Source organism: Natator depressus, chromosome 7, assembly GCF_965152275.1.
Source record: "Natator depressus isolate rNatDep1 chromosome 7, rNatDep2.hap1, whole genome shotgun sequence".
Classification (NCBI taxonomy): Eukaryota; Metazoa; Chordata; order Testudines; family Cheloniidae; genus Natator; species Natator depressus.
The window spans coordinates 77,440,479-77,464,163 of NC_134240.1; the positions used below are offsets into that span (position 1 = coordinate 77,440,479).

At 46.0% G+C, this 23,685-nt stretch overlaps 1 protein-coding gene across 3 annotated transcripts in view; it reads right to left on the reverse strand.

Annotated features, from left to right (window-relative positions):
* JMJD1C (jumonji domain containing 1C) overlaps positions 1–23,685 on the reverse strand; it is a 302,451-nt gene that overhangs the window by 12,961 nt on the left and 265,805 nt on the right. For all 3 annotated transcript variants that reach the window (XM_074958855.1, XM_074958857.1, XM_074958856.1), the window contains 5 exons: positions 20,552–20,720; positions 19,998–20,088; positions 19,766–19,896; positions 6,682–6,804; positions 5,594–5,733 (listed from right to left, as the gene is read on the reverse strand). In XM_074958855.1, the coding sequence (XP_074814956.1) occupies positions 5,594–5,733; positions 6,682–6,804; positions 19,766–19,896; positions 19,998–20,088; positions 20,552–20,720 (654 nt within the window). The remainder of the gene's footprint in view (positions 1–5,593; positions 5,734–6,681; positions 6,805–19,765; positions 19,897–19,997; positions 20,089–20,551; positions 20,721–23,685) is intronic.

The window sequence follows — 23,685 nt, forward strand, 5'->3', positions numbered from 1 at the left end:
GGCATCCAAGTCATACAGGGCAAGAAGTCTGGACTGGTATAGAAGATCTTAAAGAAAGGAAATGAACAGGTAAAGAAAATTTCTCATTCTTTCTTCAATCTTTTATGTCAGTCCAGACAACTGGGACCTCTCACCTCTCAAGACAGTTAATCATTGTAATACAGGTGGGATCATGACCTATTGCTTACAGGAGAGGTGGGGGGGGGGTCATCCAATTGAGACCACATCCATCAAACCTTAGAATGCCAGTATTATTGTTGCGTGTACTCTAATGGAACTGGCACTCAACTCCAAGATTAGACCAATATACAGGAAACAGGAAGGCTGGCACTGGGGCCTCAATCATCTCTATCCACACTTTGTCACACCAGCTCACAAAGATTCTCCAACTTCGAGAGTTCATTTTTAAAGTTGATGGCTTCTTTGGCTGTAACAGAGAGATTTTATCTGATAAAGCCCTCTTTCTTTGGACTGGTGCACTTAACAGTAAGACAGAGGGGGTGGATGTGGACATGTTCACTAGTTTTTGGGTACCACAGCCTTTTCAGCTAGATTGGAATAATCACTATGAAAACTCCTCTAGATCTGGCAATCTTCTGTGGGATACTGCCAGCATATACAGGTGAAGAATGTATACCAGCATGAAGATTCCAGGAATTTCTATGGTATTCATTTCATGTGCCCCTGCTTCCTTGAATGTGCTCAAATATTTTGGTTCTCTTCTACTTTCTCTAAATGCCATGAGATCTCATCTCAGGCCTGCCCCACCTTTTGCAAAGACAGAAAAACCTGGGGATTTAACTCCCCATCTCCTTGATTCAGTAGCACTCTGCTCATTCTATCAGCTGTGTTCATCTTTCTTGCAGTCTGGACTGCTGAAAGACAAATGTTCTTCTGGGCTCAAGTAATTAAAAGTCAGACCTTCTTGTGCCTCCCTGGTGAATGAGGTATACCATGTTATTGCCCAGCTGAATTCTCACTGCTAAGTTGCTTGCTTTTCCTACATGTAAACAAAACCTAACTTCACCACCTTGGTCTCCAGCTTAGAGACTTACTTTTCAATCAGAGACCACTTACTCTGGCATCTGTGGTTTGATTGTTCCACACTAGAGAATGCAGAAGACATCCTTTGTTGAAATTTTCCTCAGCTAGTCATCACCCTACTGCAGAGGTCTCCAAACTGTGGGGCGTGCCCTGCTGGGGCCATGGAGGAACATTCAGGTGGCATGGCTATGGCCTGGGCCAGCCCTCATGGGAGGCGGGGAGGGAGCGCCACCAGCTCCGCGTCTGGGGCCCTGGCTACTGGCCTTGCCCCTGCCCCTAGCTGTGGCCTCAGCCTTGGGGCGATGCGGATGGGGGAAGGGGGCCCTCCCAAAGTCACAGCCCCACTTCTGACCAGGGGAAGGGGGTGCGGAGGGGGAGGGCGCAGACAGGGTAAGGGAGGGGGGTATGAGGTAAAAAGTTTGGGCACCACTGCCCTAGTGTAACCTGGACATTTCAAGATAATTTTTCAACTCTGCTTTCCACTGCAACAGAAAAACATACTGAAGACAGTCCATGAAAAAAAGTGAGGTTCCTAGACCCACTGCCATTGGCCACAGAGCTCCTTGGCAGAGAGACACTATGCTATTTGGTTGCTGAACTGAGGCTCTGCAAACTCGTTCATCATGTCCTGCATGAGAAAGACCCACTGTACCTAACTTGGTGTTGAATCTTGCTCCCAGATACATTAGCTCCTGAAGCCTTAAAGGTTTGTTCTTAACTTGAGTTAGATAACTTGAGGTAAAAGATAATTTGAGTGAAGACTAAGTAACTTGTAGGTTTCACTAGTTAGCAGGTCAAGATAAAATCTAGCCCCCCCCAGTTTCTAACTCAACCTGCAAACTCATGTGAGAACTACAAACTGCCTTGTCTTAAGTATGACAAAGTAAAATCCTAGTGAACTTGAGTTAACTAACTCAAGTTGAGAACACAACTTTTAACCTAGTGAAGATGCACCCGTGTGGGACAGAGGAATGTTTCCATATTTATTTTTAACTCAGGACTCTTCAGGTAAATATAGACTTTCTCCACTCACATCATGGCTGAAACTTCTAACTCAACTTAAACCAGCCCTTTATTCAAGTTTGGGAGGGTGTATGTGCACTCTCTTATTAGGGCCATGGGGGAATGTCAGGAATCATGGCCTGCAGCAGACCCAGTCTAGAAGCAGGGCCTGCAGCAGACCCAGTCTCTGGGCAATCTAATGAGCATAGCTGGCCTGTAGTAGGCTGCCTGATTAGCTACACTGCCTGAATTGCTGGAGGAGTCAGCAGACCAGCTCTTAGGCCTAGCAGCAGCATTCGCACACAACTGCGATAGCTCCTTCACCTGCTTGTTTCCTGCCCTGCTCCAATGTTGCCTCCCTCCAGGTAACCCAGTTCTGGCCCTCAGCTCCAATTCCTGACTTCTTACTTCAGCTCTGAAACCTGGCTTTGGGATCTGGCCTTGGGCTCTGATTCCTGGCTACTGATTTCTGTTCTAACCACTTGCCAGGACTCCTGCTCTGACTATCCGGCTTGACTTCCGTTCTAACCACTAGGCATGACCACCCACATCCCAGCCACATGATAGGGAGAGCTTGGTACTAAAATTGCTGGTCTGTGTCAACAAATCACAGATACATCTGCTGAAACTACAACATTAATGAATGCAGGTATGAATCCTGGACACCCAGGGAGAATAAGAATACACCAGAGTTCATTTCTTGAATAAATTACTTTAGTCAAGATTCTCAAGAAGGAACTAGTCTTTTGTAAGCCCAGAACTAGACACAGATGCCCTATTTTTTTAGGAACAGTGAAACACATGGATCATATCTCTGTGTCCTTCTGATCTTTCAGGACAATAGACATGACCTGTATCTTATGTAGAAAATAAAAGGCCTCAAGTACTTTGTTGGTTGATCAGTCAGGGCAAAAGAAATAAGTTGTGAGAGGATCTTGCATCAAACTCAATCACATATCCATAAGTTACCATGTCCAGCATCCATTGATTGGATGTCATTTGGGCACAAATGGGGAAGAAACTCCTCCGCCTTGCTCTGATGCTGAGACTGCACCTGGACCACTGTACTTTAAGGCTGTCTGTTTAAAATTTGAAGGGACTCCCTGGTGTCTATCATCTCTTTGATAATGAAAGCAGCTAACCCATCTGAAGCTTGCCTTCTTTTTGAAGTGGCATCATGCCCTTCCTTCTGGACGGTAGTTCTAGTTCCCTGGATATGCCCCTTTTGGACTGTGATCCTGATGCCCATATCTGGGCCTCTCGTGGGGCAGAATCTGGATCTCTGAAGTGGCCAAGGAATTCTGGATTTTCTCTAACACATCCCTGAAAAAAGCTCCTTTGAATGGCAGGGCCTCTAGTCTGATATTGGAAGGAAAAAATGGCTGTCTATTGTTTTAGCTACAATGCACTCTTGCCTGCCACTAAAGTGGTCATGGCTACACAAATTGCCTGGATTATGTCATATGTAGATTTCCATATGAATGAGAGAATTGAGCCCGGCAACAGGAGCATCTTGGCAAATTCTGAATCCTCATCTTTGGACTCTGGAGATCTCTGCTAAGTTTCTCTAGCTCCTTATCAACCACTTGAGCAGAATACACTATGTATATTGAAGTTTCCTGTAATATATCTGCAACCTCAGAAAGTCTGTTCAGGAATGCCCCATTTTTTTCTGTTAAGCAGGATCCTCTTCCTACCGAAATCATTATCCTTTTTGCCAGCCCAGAGATGGCAACATCCACCCCTCAGGCTCTGAGTGGGCAGTTCTATATCTGATGCTCTGAGAGGCTAAAGCACCTTTAATGCCAGGACAGAAGCCAGTTTCCTGTGCAGGATGCACCACTCACTGCTGATCTTTTCTTTGACATGAGGGAGGATTAACAGCACCTGTAGGTCTCTATAATAGCATATATAAGATCCCTGACAAATGAATCCTTCTCCTTAAATATGCAGAGTCTGGCCTTCTCTTTAGATAGGGGGTCCAGAATGATCTGGTCCTCTACAGCCTCCCTTTTTCAACCTCACCCACTGTTTCCTCCTTCTCATCTCTATTACTCCACTGATAGTCATCATCCTCCTTGGGTAGGGCATCACGTACTGGTGAGTGTCTGGCTGGGCTGATATTCTCTAAGTGGTACTCAGTAGCCAGTGAGTCTTTATTTCCAGTCTATGATGGGGAGCATGCTTTGTATTCCCTTCATCTCTCTCTCTCTCCTTGCTCTTAAAGTTTGGAGAAGACCGTTTAAAAACTTGATTAAGTCTAAACTGTAGTTTCTAGAATGGGTAGGTTGGGGCCCACTCCTAGAATAGGAAGAGAAAGTTGGAAATTAGGTCCTGCTCCTAGTGATAGCTGGAGAGGATTCCATTCCAAAATGTCTATATACAATGAGGGGGGACCTATTTGAAATGTGAACTGGACTTGGTCAGTGAGAGCATATGGCCTCCTTTACTTTGTTCTCCCTTCTCTACTCAGGAGGAGCTTAGAAGATGGTTGAGCTCTTTGCCCCCTATTCTACTCTTCCTTCTCCTCAGAGAACTTGAGGGTTCTGATCTGACCAGTTTTGGTGAGAGTCTGCAGGCAGCACACCAGCAGGCTAGGAGTCTTTGAGCCCCTTGGCATTTTCCACGGTAGCTGGTGCGCTGCATTTTAAAAGAGCAGCCAGAAAAGCTGAATTAACTTTTCCTCTCTGCTCCCAGACCACTCTGGGACCAGTTCTCAGGGTTACTACTGCTGAGCACTCCCTGCACTTTCCTTGCGTTCTGTTCCGCAATGGAGGGAGAATTTTCTCATGGAGCACCTCTGCTGCTTTTGCCCCTGGAGAGGGAGGGAGGGAAGGGCTTTGAGTCCCAGGTTGGCTTGAGCTGCATATCATGCTAGAGGATGATGATTGCCAAGGCTTGAGGACAGCTCCTGCTATGTTATCTGTCCCTCCTTAAAGTAGAGCTGAAATTGCACTTAACCTCTACCTCCTTCCCTTGTCCTGGAGCTATTGCCCTGGAGGGGGGCTGCTGAGTTCAAGGGGTATTCATTTGGCTAGATACCCCTGAATCCCCTTCTACCCTACTGGGGTCAAAACTCTTGTGTGTGGATGTGGAAAATGGGTTTCTTTATGGATCTTCTTACTTTATCAGGACTCCCTGAGAGAAGAATCCTTCCCTAACTCATCCCTTCTGAATCCGAAGCTTTTCTGCTCTTCAGACAGAAAGATCTGTCAATGTTAAATTGAGTTGGAGTCTGGCAACAACTGAAGGCTGAGATGACTACAACCTTGTGTGTGAGGGTATGATATCATCAAAAGTCTTTGTGTTCTGTCTCCATTGATCGGTTGAGAGAAACTGTACCTAAACCATTTGGACTGGTATAGAAGATCAGAGAAGTTTGCTTGTTCACCAAGAATATCCCACGCAGCAACGGATGCTTAGGGAATGGGGCATTTCAAACAAGGTATCTGCAGTATGTTTTCTTTTTTTAAAGATATAATAGTAATTTTGAAAAGTCTGATTATTCAGGTCTATAAAATAAATATCTATTTGATATAAATCTAACCTTTTGCAGAAATTCTCTTATCTTGTCAACATCTTTGCCAGCATAAATGTGCCACAAAGCCCCAGGTAATTCACTTGAGTCTTTCAATCTTTTCCTTAAAAGGTCATCCAAATCTTCTTCTTCAAACTTCTTTAATACTCCTAAGAATTGACAAATAGACTCTCAAACCAGGCAGTGGAAAGCGGAAATATTTCTTCTTTTCTTTTTACATTTCCTGTGGCAGACTGACTAAATAATGAGACTATTACATTTTCTAAATACTACAGAAAACCCTCAGAAACTATTTTTTTTCACCTATTTTGTGTAATTAGAAAACAAAACATAAATTATGTAAAAACCTTTAAAACAATTTATACTCAGATATGAATCTAATTTAACATTGTTAAAATCTGATGGAAAGAATTCTTTTTGAAATAAGAGAACATTGCTGTAATCAAAATATTTAAAATTCAGTCTTAGGGAACCAACAAAAACAATTTTGTGTCCATTCTTCTGCACAGTAAGTCAAGAATCTCTTGTCTATTTCTACAGCTATGCTGGTGCACATAAAAGTAAATAAAGCAAAATTAAAGGTAGTCTTATTTCAGCTCCACTATACCACTTCAGACTCTCTGGCCCAGAATGTAGTTGTTTAGCGCTAAACTCAACACAGCAAACACTGTGATAGGGGGATTCAGGGTGATCCTGAGGTGTTTGGTAAACATCACACTGGAGCTGCTGTAAGAGCTAGAGGTGCTTCATAAGGGAATTCTTTATCCTGCTCTGCATTTGCTCTGCCATCACCGCTACAAACAGGGACATTAATATGTAGGTAATGGCAAGAAAGAGGTGAAAGAGTACGACAAAGAAAGTGATAATTTTTAAGCCACAGTATATTTAGGTACAAGAATTCACGGTGTATAAATTACCTCTGTGAGCAATATGCATGCAGTTAAAGGTATGTTTCATTTATACATTACAAATACTTTAAAACAATGAATTAAACTTCATGTGTCAATTTAAAAAGTGCCTATCGAAATACTTACCCAAACTTTTAAGTGAGTTGTTATTCAATCTATTTCTGTATAATACAAATCAACTTTCTTTACCTGCTTTTGAGAGTACTCCATTTCCTTTTGCTATGCCCACATAGGCAAGGATGTTCACTACATCAGAAACTTCAATATGGAGATTTGTAGTTCCTATATCTTGATCCTTAGCAGCAGCCACACCTATAGTACAAGGTAAGAGTTTCAGATAGGGCTTCGATTTATTTCAGTACATATTTCTCTTCATACTCATTCTTGTAAAAATAACTTTAGTTCAGAACAGAGCACAAGACTGGAAATAAAACAACCTTGGGTTTGTTCCCAGCCTTGGTACTGAGTGGGTGTTTGATCTTAGGCAAGTCACCAGGAGTGTATCCCCATTTTTTACATATGGGAACAATAATGCTTACCTACCTTTGTGACACACTTTTAGATCTACAGATGAAAAACACCTACATAGTACAAAGTAGAATTATTACTGAACATCACTCAGAAGGTTAGACAAATTTGTGTGTGTCCAAAGATGCTATACTTTCTCTTTAAAATATTCTGGTTTATAAATTTAGGATATATTTTCCACAATCTGTGTAAAAAAAATCTTCAAAAGTTTTACTTCAAACAATGTTCTTTTAAGCTTGCTTTGTCCAGGTAACAGTTCCTGTGTAATAAGTTTGTGAAAACAAAACTAATTTTTACCAGAATAATCAAAGGCATTTCCTGGTAATGACAATTTTCCTGAAAAATTTAAACTTTATACTCAAGTATTTCACTATTAGAATACTTAATTTAAAAAAATCTGGTCTCTCCCCCACTCTTATTCTCACAATGAACCGCTGTACTCCTGTCCCTCAAAACAAAAAAAAACTTCTTAAGCAGGGAAGAAACTTGTAAAATTTCAGTCCAAAAGGTGAAAAATGAGTAGTTATAAGTATCTGAAAACAAGGTTTTAGAACAAAAAGTCCTACAAAAACTTGAAATAGGGGTGTCATGAATGTTTCACCTATAATACCTCAAACATCTTTTAACTGCTACCTTTAATACATATTTCAAGAGACTCAAATCCACTTTTAATCAAAGCCTTCATGCAATAAGTCATAACTTACCCTCTTGTAATATTAATATAATTTGAAAAATGGATAGAAAAAACATTAATTTCCAAGAGAATGGAAAGTGTCTTACCAATAATATCCCTTCTTCTAGCTGCATCTCCCACAACTCAGGATGTTTGGGTTGCTCCCCTCCACTCTGCAGCTCATGGAAGCAGATCAACATTTAGGTGCTATGCACACTGGCCATGCCCCCTCTGCTCCTACTTGCTGCCGGATGAGTTATTTCAAAGTTGAAAAACTTGCACAACACTATTAACAAATACTCCTGAAGTAATGAAATAACTATGTACATTAGGCAAAGAAAAAAAAAGGTTGTATGGTGGTGATCCGACTTTTGACTCATGAGCCATCTAGGGTGGGGAGAATTGTTGGAGATACTGCTAGCAGAATGGAAATTAACAGTAAGAAATTTTCCATTCTGCAGCCCAGCATCACGTACAGTTCTGGACATCTGGGAAGTAATGAGCAGTGAACAGATGTAGGGAAGGTTATGAAAAAAGTTAGTAGGTAAGGAAAGAAGAAAGTATCCCTCCATTTTTGGTAAAACAAACATCATTTCTGGGCCACTGCCTGCAGCACATTCCTGCCAAAGGCAGCTTCTGCGGAGGACAAGAAGTCCATCTTATAGTGCTTAACGAAGGCCTGGTCTACACGACGGGGTTAGGTCAAATTCAGCTGTGTTAGGTCAATTTAAAAATGACTGCATCCACACAACCAACCCCGTTCTGTTGACCTAAAGCGCTCTTAAAAGCCACTTCTGTACTCCTCCCCGACGAGGGGAGTAGTGCTAAAATCGACCTTGCTGGGTTGAATTTGGGGTAGTGCAGACGCAAATCGACGGTATTGGCCTCCGGGAGCTATCCCAGAATGCTTCATTGTGACCGCTCTAGACAGCACTTTGAACTCCGATGCACTAGCCAGGTACACAGGAAAAACCCCGGGGAACTTTTGAATTTCATTTCCTGTTTGGTCAGCGTGGCGAACTCAGCAGCACAGGTGACCACTCAGTTCACCCAGAATTGTAAAGTGGAGAATATTTCTACGCTCCCCCTATCATCTCCATCCCTGAGATTATTGCAGATTAGAAGGCAAAAAAAAAAAAAAAACACACTCGCGATGACATGTTTTCTGAGCTCATGGGCTCCTGCACTGATAGGGCACAGCTTAATGCATGGAGGCATTCAGTTGCAGAGGCCAGGAAAGAATTCAGTGAGAGCGAAGAGCGGAGGCAGGACGCAATGCTGAGGCTAATGGGGGAGCAAACGGACATAATGAAACATCTGTTGGGGGAGCAAACGGACATGATGAAATGTCTGTTGGAGCTGCAGGAAAGCCAACAAGAGCACAGAGCCCCGCTGCACCCACTGTATAACTGCCTGCCCTCCTCCCCAAGTTCCATATCCAACTCACCCAGATGCCCAAGAACTTGGGGCGGGGGGGGGGGGGGGGGCGCGCTCCGGGCACCCAGCCACTCCACTCCAGAGGATGGCCCAAGCAATCATTCAAACAGTTTGTTGTTAGTGTGACTACAATAAACAATGTGGCCTTGTCCTTCCCTCCTCCCCCACCCCACCCGGGCTACCTTGTCCATTATCTCTCCCTTTTTTTTTTACATTAATAAAGAAAGAATGCATGGTTTCAAAACAATAGTTACTTTATTTCGAAGGGGGGAGGGTGGCTGTCTTACAGGGAATTAAAATCAACAAAGGGGGTGGGTTTGCATCAAGGAGAAACACACACAACTATCACACCGAAGCCTGGCCAGTCATGAAACTGGTTTTCAAAGCCGCTCTGATGCGCTGTGAGCCTTACTGTGCTCTTCTAATCGCCCTGGTGTCTGGCTGCTCAAAATCGGACGCCAGGCGATTTGCCTCAGCCTCTCACCCCGCCATAAATGTCTCCCCCTGACTCTCTCAGATATCATGGAGCACACAGCAAGCAGCAATAACAATGGGAATGTTGGTTGCGCTGAGGTCTGACCTAGTCAGCAAACAGCGCCAGCGAGCTTTTAAATGTCCAAAGGCACATTCTACCACCATTCTACACTTGCTCAGCCTATAGTTGATTTTGGAATTGGGCAGCTCATGTGGGAGAAGATAGGACAGTTACCTGTTCCGTAACAGGCGTTCTTCAAGATGTGTTGCTCAGGTGTATTCCACAGTAGGTGTGCACGCTTGCCACATGCACTGGTGCCGGAAGTTTTTCCCTTAGCAGTACCCATATGGGGGGAGCACCGCTGCGACTCCTGGAGTGGCACCTTTATCACGCTATAAAGGGAGCTGCGCACTCCCCCCCACCCTCGGTTCCTTCTTGCTGGACAACTCCGACAGAGGGGAAGGAGGGCGGGATGTGGCATACACCTGAGCAACACAACTCAAAGAACGCCAGTTACGGGACAGGTAACTGTCCTTTCTTCTTTGAGTGATTATTCATGTGTATTCCACAGTAGGTGACTCCAAATTATATCTGTTGGAGGTGGGTAAGAGCTTATGAGTTCCTGGGACGCACTACCGCCCTGCCCAACCCGGCGTCATCTCTAGTTTGGGAGACGATTGCATAAGGCGAAATAAACATGTGGACTGAGGACCAAGTGGCAGCCCTACATGTGTCTTGGATAGGGACATGGGCTACATAGGCTGCCACCGAGGTCTGAGCTTTCGTAGAGTGTGTCCTGACTATCGGTGGTGGGGAAACCCCTGCCAGATCGTAGCATGTGCGTATGCATGGGGTAATCCAGCGAGAAAGGCGCGGGGTGGAAATGGGTTGCCCCTTCTTACGCTCAGCAGAGGCACCAACAGTTGCGAGGATTTCCGGAAGGGCTTGGTCCGATCCAGATAAAAGGCCAGCACTCTGCACACATGGAGCGTGTGAAGGCGGCGTTCCTTGTTGGAGGAATGGGGCTTAGGACAGAGCACTGGAAGAAAAATGTCCTGCTCCATATGGAAGGCGGAGAGCACCTTCAGGAGGAATGCGGGATGTGAGCGAAACTGGACTTTATCCCTGTGGAAGATCGTATATGGGGGTTCTGAGCACAAGGCCCTGAGCGCCAAGACACATTGGGTCGACGTGATTGCTACAAGGAATGCTACTTTCCGTGAGAGGTAAGACCAGGAACATGTGGCCAGGGGTTCAAAGGGGGGTCCCGTGAGACAGGACAACACCCATTGCAGCACGGGGGAATCTAGCATATGGGAATGAACGGTCTAGGCCTCTAATCTAATCTAGGCTTGAAATCTAAAAAGGCCCGCACATTTCCCAGAGTCACTACCCTTGATAACAGAATGTCAACGATTGCACTGGCTACTTGGATCACAGCAGCCCCGACAGTAGACTTGCCCACAACAGCAGTGGTGATGGTGAGCTGAGTGGGCTCCATGCTTGCCGTGGTATGGCGTCTGCACGGGTAACCCAGGAAAAGAGGCGCGAAATGATTGTCTGCCTTTGCTTTCACAGAGAGAGGGGCGACTGACGACATGTACCCAAAACCACCCATGACAATGTTTTTGCCCCATCAGGCATTGGGAGCTTAACCCAGAACTCCAATGGGCAGCAGAGACTGCGGGAACTGTGGGATAGCTACCCACAGTGCACCGCTCCGTAAGTCGATGCTAGCCATGGTAGTGAGGACGCACTTCGCCAACTTAATGCGCTTTGTGGGGACGTATGCAATAGACTGTAAAAAATCAATTTCTAAACATCGACTTCTATAAAATCAACCTAATTTCATAGCATAGACATACCCAAAGGTATTAGCTGTAGACCAAGTGGCTGCTTTGCAAATTTCCAAAGTGGACGCACTTGCTCATTCTGCCCACGAGGTGGTACAAAATCTTATGGAGTGTGCTTTATCCCTTCTGGAACAGGAACCACTGATGCTTGGTAGGCTTCCACAATGCATAGTTTAATCCAACTAGCAATGGAGAACATGGAAACTCTGAGTCCCTGTCATTTTGGATGGAAGGACACGAAGAGAGAGCCCAATCGCCTTGTGATTCTATACAGCTAAGATAGGTATAAGCAGAGCTTTGAAAATCTAAGGTGTGCCATATTTTTTCAGTTGGATGCTGTGGTTTTTGACAAAACGAAGGAAGCACAACCTCTTGGGAAATGTGGAAGGAGGAATATATCTTAGGAAGAAAGGATTTTAGTGTCCTGAGCTTTGCCTTGTCCTCATGGAACACACAGTAAGACTCTTGTATAGAAAAGGCTGCCAGCTCCGGCACTCACTTGGTGGACGTGACAGCTATTAAGAAACAAGTATTAATAGATAAGTAAAATGGCACCAGTGAAGACAAAGACTCAGAGGGATAGTTTGTCAAAGCCCTCTACACTTGAGGTAGGTCCCATGTTGAAAATAGCAGCTTGACTGCAGGTCTAGCTAATTGGACTGCTCAAAGGAATCTTGTTATCTGGAGATTGTATGCCAGGGAGCCAGAGGATCCTGTGAACATCCTGCTACTAAGAACAGACACTTGATGTGCAATGGTATTGGGCTGGAGACCTCTTTCTCCTTGGGGAAAACCCAAAATGGCTGGAATTCCTGGATTTCTGGGATTTGCACTGTGCTCTTGGCACCAGTTGCTGAATCTGGACCAGACTGAGGAGTATGCTTTTAGTGTTGATACTTTCCTAAATGAAAGCAATGTCTTAATGGCTCTGGAGGACAGACCAAGACCTTTTAGAGCTTCCCTTTTAATAGACAGGCTGTTAGTTGAGGCCGCTCCCAGCCCAGATGAAGAAGAGAACTTTATGAGAGAATGTCCAGTCTCCACAGAAGTTGGAGACGAGGCTCCAGTTTCAGCAATATCAGGTTTGAACACCAAGGTCTCCTCTGCCAATGTGGTGTTATCAGTATTATCACTGCCTGTTCTTGTTTTATTTTCTGGACCACCCTCCCCAGTTGTGGAAAGGGTAGAAACACATAGAATAGACTCGGCAGCCAACTGTGGGACAAGCATCACGCCATGGATCTGGGGTCTGACTCCCTGGTGAAGTGTTACGGGCTCTGAGTTCATATGATTCGTCAATGGGTCAGTTGAATGGAGGCCAAACATCTGAACTCTGAGATCAGAAACCTCCTATTCAGACACCACTCGGAGTTGACAACCATGAGCCCACTGAGCTAGCCTGCCTTTTGGTTCGCATCCCCTTTTATGTGGAATGCTCTGAAGGAAAGGAGAAATTGCTCCACCCACCTCATTATTTCTACTGCTTTCGTGTGTAGTGCCAGGTTCCTTGGTTCCCCTTGGTTTAAATATGCAACTGCAGTTGTGCTGTCTGACTGAATCAGGACATGGTTCTCCTCTACAGTGGTCTGGAACTACTGCAGAAACAGCTTGACCACTCTCAGCTCTAGAAGGTTTATGCCATGAGCCGTTTCCTTGGGGCTCCAGAGGCCCTGAGCTGTTTGGGTCTGCAAACGTGCTACCAAACTCTCCAGGCTGGAGTTGGTTGGAAAGCAGAAGAGCATCCTTTGTGGACAATGTCCTGAGCTGACATCCATTGTAGGGAGTTGAGCCCCTATACTGGAATCCATTCATGATAATTCATGTGTTCCAAGGAATGGTCCCACACTTTTAGGATGAAGGCTTGAACGCACCTGATGCATGACTGTGGCCATGGAGTGATCCTATATACACCACCAGAAGGCCTACCTGTTCAAGGCACAGTGCTATGGGAGGTTTTCTGTGGCTCTGAAGCCGATAACATCTTGGATTTTCTGGAATCTTTCTAATGATGGGTAGAGTTTTCATAGCGAGGTGCCTATTTCCACCCCCCAGATGAGTAATTCTGGTGGATGGAATCAATAAACTTTTCTGGACATTGATAATGAAACTGAGCCAGCAGGAGCCACAACATCTGAACAAGGCTCTGTGAGCTGCTCACTCTGATGGAGCTCCGATCAGGATGTCATCCAGGTGGGCTCCCTGTGAGCTGCATCTGGCTATGATTGCCATCTTTGAAAAACCCTGAGGGCCGAGAACAGACTGAACGGGAGTGCTGGGTACTGATTATGTTTCCTGACATAGGGAAACCTCAGAAGTCTGTGGTGGCACCTCCTAGATCGGGGTGGACAAACTTTTTGGCCTGAGGGCCACATCTGGGTAGGGAAATTGTATGCAGTGCCATGAATATAGAGCTGGGACGGGGGGTTGGGGCACAGGAGGGAGTGCGGTGTGCAGGAAGGGGCTCAGGGCAAGGGGTTGGGGTGCAGGAGGCGGCTCAGGGCAGCGGGTTGGGGTGCAGGAGAGGTGTGGCAGGGAGTTGGGTGCAGGAGGGGGCTCAGGACAGGGAGTTGGGGTGCGGGGTGCAGGAAGGGTTTGGGGTGTGGGCTCTGGCCTGGCGCCGCTTACTTTGAGTGGCTCTGGGGTGGCAGCGGCGTGCAGCGGGGCTGAGGCAGGCTCCCTGACTGCTCTGGCCTCGCACTGTTCCCGGAAGTGTCCAGCATGTCCGGCAATGGCTCCTGGGGGTGGGGTTCTGCCATGCACTGCCCTCGCCTGTGGGTACCACCCCCAAAGCTCCCATTGGCTGTGGTTCCCGGCCAATGGGAGCTGCAGGGGGCGGTGCCTGCAGGCAGTGCACAGAGCCCTCTACCCCCCCACAGAGGCAGCAGGGACATGGTGCCGGCCACTTCCGGGAGCGGCGTGGGGCCAGGGCAAGCAGGGAGCCTGCCTTAGCCACGCTGCGCCATGGGGCTGGCAATCCTGCAAGCCGGACTGAAAGCCCTGACAGGCCGGATCTGGCCCACAGGCTGTAGTTTGCCCTCCCCTGTCCTAGATCCACTGAAGTCAGGAAGTCTCCCCGCACCAGGGATGACACAATAGAGGCCAGAGTCTCCATCCAAAATCTTGTTCTCTTCATTCACTTGCTGAGCCTTTTGAGGTCCAAAACGGCTTGGATACCCTCTGTGCATTTCTGCAAAATGAAACAGATTGCGTAGAACCCCGAGAGGGTACACACTCTAGCATTCCCATATCTGAAAGATGAGATACTTCGTTCTGAATCAAATTGTGCTTTAAGGGATTGCTGGAAATGGGAAACTGGATGAAGAATGGATGGGGTGGAGCCTGTAGCTTGAGGAAATAGCCCTCTCTTACTATACCCCGACTCACTTGTCTGTGGCCAATGTAAACCATTCCTCCAGGAAATGGGAAATTTTGTCCCCTAGTCCCTAGTCTCAGTTCTGGGCAGAGTCTACATGCAATCTTTGTCAAAGTGGGTTTGCAAGGAGGCTGAGATCACTCTGGATTTCCCCTCAAACTCGGTTCTACTGTTTTCCTTTGGGGAATCTTTTGTCCATTTGTTGGTAACTCTGTGATGACAAACACTGAAAGGAGCACCTCTGTCTGAAGGCCAGTCTATATTCTTTTCTGAGGGCATTTACTAATGAAAGAAAGTTAATGTTTGGATTTTGCAGCACTGTTAATCACCATCTTATCCAGCTTTTTTCCAAAAAAGAGAGAGCCTGTGAACTTGGCCGAGCACAGGACCTGCTTAGAGTGGGTAGTCACTTTCCAGGGTTGGAGCCATAAGTAGCATCTGGCTACAGACCTGAAAATCCTGGCTTGGACTGAGGACTTCATTACATCCATTGAAGCATCAGCTACAAATGCTGTTGCTAGGAAGCCCTTCTTTAAAACGGAACACAATGCCATCCACAGCCTCAGAAACAACTCTGACATCATAATCAAAAAGGCTGACAAAGGAGGTGCTGTTGTCATCATGAATAGGTCGGAATATGAGCAAGAGGCTGCTCGGCAGCTCTCCAACACCCTTTCTACAAGCCATTACCCTCTGATCCCACTGAGAGTTACCAAAAGCAACTACAGCATTTGCTCAAGAAACTTCCTGAAAAAGCACAAGATCAAATCCGCACAGACACACCCCTGGAACCCCGACCTGGGATATTCTATCTACTACCCAAGATCCATAAACCTGGAAATCCTGGGCGCCCCATTATCTCAGGCATTGGCACCCTGACAGCAGGATTGTCTGGCTATGTAGACTCCCTCCTCAGGCCCTACGCTACCAGCACGCCCAGCTACCTTCGAGACACCACTGACTTCCTGAGGAAACTACAATCCATCGGTGATCTTCCTGATAACACCATCCTGGCCACTATGGATGCAGAAGCCCTCTACACCAACATTCCACACAAAGATGGACTACAAGCCGTCAAGAACACTATCCCCGATAATGTCACGGCTAACCTGGTGGCTGAACTTTGTGACTTTGTCCTTATCCATAACTATTTTACATTTGGGGACAATGTATACCTTCAGATCAGCGGCACTGCTATGGGTACCCGCATGGCCCCACAGTATGCCAACATTTTTATGGCTGATTTAGAACAACGCTTCCTCAGCTCTCGTTCCCTAACGCCCCTACTCTACTTGCGCTATATTGATGACATCTTCATCATCTGGACCCATGGAAAAGAAGCCCTTGAGGAATTCCACCATGATTTCAACAATTTCCATCCCACCATCAACCTCAGCCTGGTCCAGTCCACACACGAGATCCACTTCCTGGACACTATAGTGCTAATAAACAATGGTCACATAAACACCACCCTATACCGGAAACCTACTGACCGCTATTCCTACCTACATGCCTCCAGCTTTCACCCTGACCATACCACACGATCCATCGTCTACAGCCAAGCTCTGCGATACAACCGCATTTGCTCCAACCCCTCAGACAGAGACAAACACCTACAAGATCTCTATCAAGCATTCTTACAACTACAATACCCACCTGCGGAAGTGAAGAAACAGACTGATAGAGCCAGAAGAGTTCCCAGAAGTCACCTACTACAGGACAGGCCTAACAAAGAAAATAACAGAACGCCACTAGTCGTCACCTTCAGCCCCCAACTAAAACCCCTCCAACGCATTATTAAGGATCTACAACCTATCCTGAAGGATGACCCAACACTCTCACAAATCTTGGGAGACAGGCCAGTCCTTGCCTACAAACAGCCCCCCAACCTGAAGCAAATACTCACCAACAACCACATACCACACAACAGAACCACTAACCCAGGAACCTATCCTTGCAACAAAGCCTGTTGCCAACTGTGCCCACATATCTATTCAGGGGACACCATCACAGGGCCTAATAACATCAGCAACACTATCAGAGGCTCATTCACCTGCACATCCACCAATGTGATATATGCCATCATGTGCCAGCAATGCCCCTCTGCCATGTACATTGGTCAAACTGGACAGTCTCTACGTAAAAGAATAAATGGACACAAATCAGATGTCAAGAATTATAACATTCATAAACCAGTTGGAGAACACGTCAATCTCTCTGGTCACGCAATAACAGACATGAAGGTTGCTATCTTACAAAAAAAAAAACTTCAAATCCAGACTCCAGCGAGAAACTGCTGAATTGGAATTCATTTGCAAATTGGATACTATTAATTTAGGCTTAAATAGAGACTGGGAGTGGCTAAGTCATTATGCAAGGTAGCCTATTTCCCCTTGTTTTTTCCTACCCCCCCCCCCCCCGACGTTCTGGTTAAACTTGGATTTATGCTGGAAATGGCCCACCTTGATTGTCATGCACATTGTGGGGAGAGTGGTCAGTTTGGATGAGCTATTGCCAGCAGGAGAGTGAGTTTGTGTGTGTGTTGGGGGGGGGGGGTGAGAAAACCTGGATTTGTGCTGGAAATGGCCCACCTTGATTATCATGCACATTGTAGGGAGAGTGGTCACTTTGGATAAGCTATTACCAGCAGGAGAGTGAGTTTGTGTGTGTGTGTTTTTTGGGAAGGGGGGGGTGAGAACCTGTATTTGTGCTGGAAATGGCCCACCTTGATTTTCATGCACATTGTAAGGAGAGTGGTCACTTTGGATAGGTTATTACCAGCAGGAGAGTGAGTTTGTGTGTGTGGTTTTTGGAGGGGGATGAGGGGGTGAGAGAACCTGGATTTCTGCAGGAAATGGCCCACCTTGATTATCATACACATTGTGAAGAGAGTGGTCACTTTGGATGGGCTATTACCAGCAGGAGAGTGAGTTTGTGGGGGGGGGGCAGAGGGTGAGAAAACCTGGATTTGTGCTGGAAATGGCCCAACTTGATGATCACTTTAGATAAGCTATTACCAGCAGGAGAGTGGGGTGGGAGGAGGTATTGTTTCATGGTCTCTGTGTATATAATGTCTTCTACAGTTTCCACAGTATGCATCCGATGAAGTGAGCTGTAGCTCACGAAAGCTCATGCTCAAATAAATTGGTTAGTCTCTAAGGTGCCACAAGTACTCCTTTTCTTTTTGCGAATACAGACTAACACGGCTGTTACTCTGAAACCTTCTTTAAAATGGAACCAATGTCAGGGTGATCTCTGTCATTAAGGGCTCTGAGATCTTCCATCCAGGAGAGAGATGCTCTTGCAAGGCAGGTAGCTATTAGGGATGCCCTGAGGGTGACAGAGGCAGCCTTTTAGAGAGTGGCCTTCATCTTTCTACCCGGGGGCTTCTTCAGGCATATTTCCCCTTCTGAAGAAATAAGCACCCTGCTCTGCCCTTGCTAGGAATGCTACAGCTGTATCAGGTTGAATTTGAATCACGGAGACAACCTTACTGCACAGTGTGGAATCTCTCTCTTTTTTTCCAAACCTGTTTGGTTTCAGCCCTCGACAGCTCGCCTTCGGAAGAGGAGGAGGGGCAAGAGTCAGAAGATTTGTACTTTCTGGATTTTCTGTTTTTTCAGCTCTTTTTGGGCACGTTTGGAGTGTAGAAGCTCTGCTGTGGCTTTGGTGAAGCCTTTTGTGCCTAAAGCCGTCTCGAGGATCTCTCTCTCTGAATTCTCCCCTGCTGGGTTCCATTCTGGGGTGGGGGGATACATTTTCAGAGTCCTCAGTCAAACTGGGAGAGAGGGAGACTGATTAGGAGCCCTGCTTCTTTCCCCAGGGCACTCAGGACCCACTTTAAGACTTGTAGGGGTCTTGGGGGAGGGAACTTGTTGACCTGAAAGCCTTCATGCTTTGTTCTCCAGGGTCCCCTGGGTCTTACCCCGTAAGTTAACTGGCTGGGGTCCTCTTTACCTTTGGAGCCTCTCCCTGCTCTGCACTGGAGTTCCTGGTCCATTTTTCCCATGACAGAGTCACAGCTGCTTTGGTGGGAAGGAGTCCCTAGATGCCTGTCCAACTCATAGCTCCGGGATGTAATGGAGCGAGTGTCAGCTGTCTAGGCACAACTCACGATCTACTGAGCCTGGGAAGGCTGCCTCATAGATAGAGCGCAGTTTAGATTTGATCCAGTGCTTTCTTGGCTGCTCTGCCATGCCTATATAGGGGCAGAGGAGCTGGCAGGGAGATGCTGCAGTGGAGCTCAGGGTGATTTAAACCACTGTAGTGTTAACTAACCCAGGGAGGAGGAGATATCTGAAAAAGAGAAATCTGCTCACCACTTCCGGAAAAACTGGGTAAAAAATTGAAGAACTAGACAAATGAGGGTGGGAACAATTGACCTGTCAATTGCCTGCTGCTTCGGAGACAGAATCTGGCAGAGGCAGCATGGCCAGAGCGCCAAAACATTGATTTGCCTCCCTGAGGTGCAGAGTAGAGAGGAGCAGCCCAGATACCTAGAACCGTGGGAGACACTGGAGTGCAGAAAGACTGAGGGAAGCAAAGTCTATTCGAAACAGGTTTTTTGAGTCTTCAACATAAAATAAATATAGAGGCAGAAAAATTAAATGACTTGGGAGTTTATTAATAAAGTGAAACTGATAGAAGCAATATTACTCTGTAGAGAATATCCACAACTGTATTAGAGAGGATAAAAAAAATACAATGTATAAGGAATACCCTCATGCTTCAGGGCATAAACCAATCATTAACAGCGAGATTAGAAGTGATTTCCTTTATGGTCTATCCATAATTGCTCACTAAATGACAACTGCACCTTGCTCTAAACCATCACATGCTAGCCATGGTCAGAGACAGGATACTGGATTAAAGGGAACACAGGCATGGAAGAGTATGGAAATTCCTGCATTCCTACGATATTAATAGTCACTTACCATACGCACTGCATAATCTGGGTCCCAAATCTGGACGTACAAAAAACCCTGGTAAATGGGAAGCCAAGTTCAATTTTCCTTCTGGGTTACAATATTCTGGCAATGGTAAACTTTTTAATAAGTCTTCATACCTAGAGAACAAAAGAACGAAGAATGTAATTGGATGCATATTATTTCTGACACACAAATAAAATCGTCATAATGAATTTATGAATTTTAAAAAAAGAAATACCTTGCAGGCATCATAGCCTTGAAGTCTTCACCAGAGGGCCAGTCTTTCAGTTTTAATACAACTGTTTCCCCACCTTTTATTTTTTGCCGTTCTGTAAACAATATACAAATTATTCAAAACTACACACATTGTAGGTTTTTTCTTTATTCTGAACCGGACGATACAACTGAACTTTCACTGCTCCATTCTGATCTCAGATATACACTGTATATTGTACCATATCTTTGAAAATTAATGCATGTGCTAAGCAACTAATTTTAGAAGCTCCAAGATAAGACACATTTAAATAGCTGAGCTCAAAACTGGACATTTAATTTACTTTAAAATTCATAGAGTGATACAGAAAATATTATGGCATATACTGTATCTATGCCATCCTGCAAACGTACAAAATGCAAAGCCTCTGTACTCTCTAAACAGATTGGCTAAAATTTTTGTTTGAATTTAAACATCTTCAAAACCTCAAAATCCATGGTTAAAGAGTATTCTTTGTTTGCCGCATATGTGGCTCCAGTATTTATGATTATTGGAATAATATACTTGAAATAACATACTTGCAACTTCTTCAAAACCTTCCCAGAATTCCTTGACATTGGTGTTTGAAATAATGCTGTCTTTGCAGTTTAGCAGATCAGCTTTGTGGTCTCCAAAATCTAGGCTAATTGACTCTGCCTTCCACAAGTTGATGTTCATCTTCTTGTGCACTCCAGACACTAATACAGGCTTAAAAATAAATAAAGGAAATGGTAAAAGTCTAATACAAACTGCATTTCAAGAGGGTGCTTTTTCAATTAAACCAGAGCAAATAAATACATTCTAGTCTTGGGGTGAAGTCTTGGCCCCCTGAAGTCAATGGCAAAACTGCCATTGACTTCAATATGATCAGGATTTCATTGAGAATTTTTCTGTTGCCTAATCTTCAACACAATTTAGAAGAATCCTTCTTATTTATTAGTAGTAATTACAGAATTTGAATCAAATAGCTACACTGACACTGAGAAAACTATTTGCGATGTGCCTTACAAACTTCTGAGCACAGTAATAAAATCTATTAAAAATATACCTTTCAATATGGGGAAAGGGCCAATATATGCTACATACCCATCCTACTAATTCACTCTCCAAAAGTTCAGATATCTGAGCAGTCAGATATTAAACAGTGAAATAGAACAAGCACAAGACTAAGAATTCATGTTCTGTAATAAAAGGTTCAATTATTTAAAATATATAAAACTTGTAGGGTAAAGTGTCACACTTTCAGTTATCCTCAGCGCACATCACAATTCTTCTTCTGCAAAGTGTCTGCGTTGTAACCGTTGTTAGAGAACATTTTTTTCTAGTATCAGTGTAGATATTTGATTCAAAAACTGTAATTACTAATGAACTGAGAAAAAAAACAGTTACCTACCTTTTTGTAACTGTTGTTCTTCAAGATGCGTTGCTCACGTCCATTCCATTTTAGGAGTGCGCGTGCCCACGTGCACAGTTGTCAGAGATTTCTGCTTTAGTGTAGGGCCGCCTGTGTCGTCCTCTGGAGCCATGCTCCCACGCAGCGGAACATCAGGCGCTGCCTGCCCTGGCCCTCTCTGTTCCTTCTTGCCGACAACTCTGACAGGGGTAGGAGGATGGGAAATGGAATGGACATGAGCAACACATGTCGAAGAACAACAGTTATGAAAAGGTAGGAAATCGTTTTTCTTCTTCGAGTGCTTGCTCATGTTGATTCCATTTTAGGTAACTTACAAGCAGTATGCACAGAGGTGGGCTTGGAGTTCACAGCTTAGTAGCTTGCCGTACTGCCCTACTGAAGCCAGCACCGTCCTGGGCCTGCTGGGTCAGTGCATAGTGGGATATAAAAGGTATGGACAGACAACCAAGGGACCACTCTACAGATGTCCTGAATAGGCACATGGGCCAGAAAGGCTGCTGAAGAGTCTTGCGCCCTGGTAGAGTGGGCGGTGACGACTGCCGGGGGTGGCACCTTAGGTTTGTCATAGCAGAAGTGAATGCAGGCAGTGATCCAAAGAGGAAATTCCTTGAGTGGATATAGGGCAACCTTTCATCCTGTCGACCACAGCAACAAAAAACTGCGTCGACTTACGGAATGGCTTCATCCTGTCAATGTAGAAGGACAAAGTCCTCCTGATGTGTAGGGCATGTAGCCTACGCTCCTCCTCGGACTTACTGGTCTTCTTTCCGAAGCCGCGTAAGTAAATGTCCTGGCTTGAATGAAACAGAGACTACCTAGGGAAGAAAAGCCGAGTGTGGCCTTAGCTGGACCTTGTCCTTGTAGAAGACCGTGTACGGTGGCTCTGAGGTGAGCGCCCGAATCTTGGATATTCGGTGGGCCGACGTCACTGTGACCAGGAATGCTACCTTACAAGACAGGAGAAGGCGAGAGCAGGAAGCCAGAGGCTCGAAGGGAGGACCCGTGAGCTGCCACAGCACCAGATTCAAATCCCACTGTGGGACAGGGTCCCTGACTTGCAGGTGGAGGCACTTTAGGCCCTGAAGGAATCTGGCTGTGATATCCTGAGCAAAAACTGATCTGCCCTTGAACAGCAGGTGGAAGGCGGAGATGGCCACTAGATGGACCTTGACTGATGAGAGGGACAAGCCTTGGAGCTTGAGGTGCAGGAGGCAGTCAAGAATAAGTTGCAGGCAGCCTGCTCGGGAAGAACACTTTTGTCTGCAATCCAGCAAGTGAACAGTTTCTACTTGACCAGGTAGGTCGCTCTGGTGGAGGGCTTCTTACTTCCCAACAGGATGCACTGAACCCCATGCAGCAGCCAGGCCATCAGATGTAACGCAGCCAGGTTGGGGAGCAAAAGACTGCCATGGTTCTGGGACAACAGGTCCAACCTGAGTGGTAGCTGGAACGGGGTTGCCACTGAAAGGTCCAGCAGACTGCTTACCCAGTGTTGGTGCGGCCATGCCGGTGCTATGAGGATGACCCTCATCCTGTCCTGTTTGATCTTTGTGAAGACCCTGGCCAGCAATGGCACTGGAGGGAAGGCGTCCATCAAAGCCCCCGACCACAGAAGCAGAAAGGCGTCCGACAAGCATTCTCTGTCCATACCCCAAATCGAGCAGAAGACATGGCATTTCCTGTTCTGCCTAGACGCGAACAGGTCCACCCACGGGAGTTCCCCACCTGCGGAAGTTGGAACTGACCAACTCCGGATGAAGGGACCACTTATGGTGAGACAAGAATGTCCTGCTGAGGTGATCTGCCAAAGTGTTCTTGGTCCCTGGAAGGTGAGCGGCCACAAGATCGATGTTGTGCTGCAGACAGACGTCCCAGAGCCAGAGGGCTTCCTGACAGAGGGCAGACGACCTGGCTCGCCTACCTGTTGATATTCAAGACCATAGCCGTATTGTCCGTCAGGACCTGCACCACCCTGTCTTGAATCTGAGGTAGAAAGGCTTGGCAGGCTAGTCGAACTGCCATGAGTTCCCTGACACTGGGGACGTAGACCGACGTCAGCCCTGCCTGAAGGGGTCTGAGGCAAAGATGTGAGCTGGATCACATAAGTACATGCTGCCATGTGGCCCAACTGTCTCAGGCACATGTGAGCAGTGGTGAGCGGGTGGGTCCGCAGGCCCGCAATGAGGTCTGCCATGGCCTGGAACTGAGTCTCAGGGAGGAAGGTCCTGGCCCGAGTGGAGTCAAGGACCGCTCCAATGA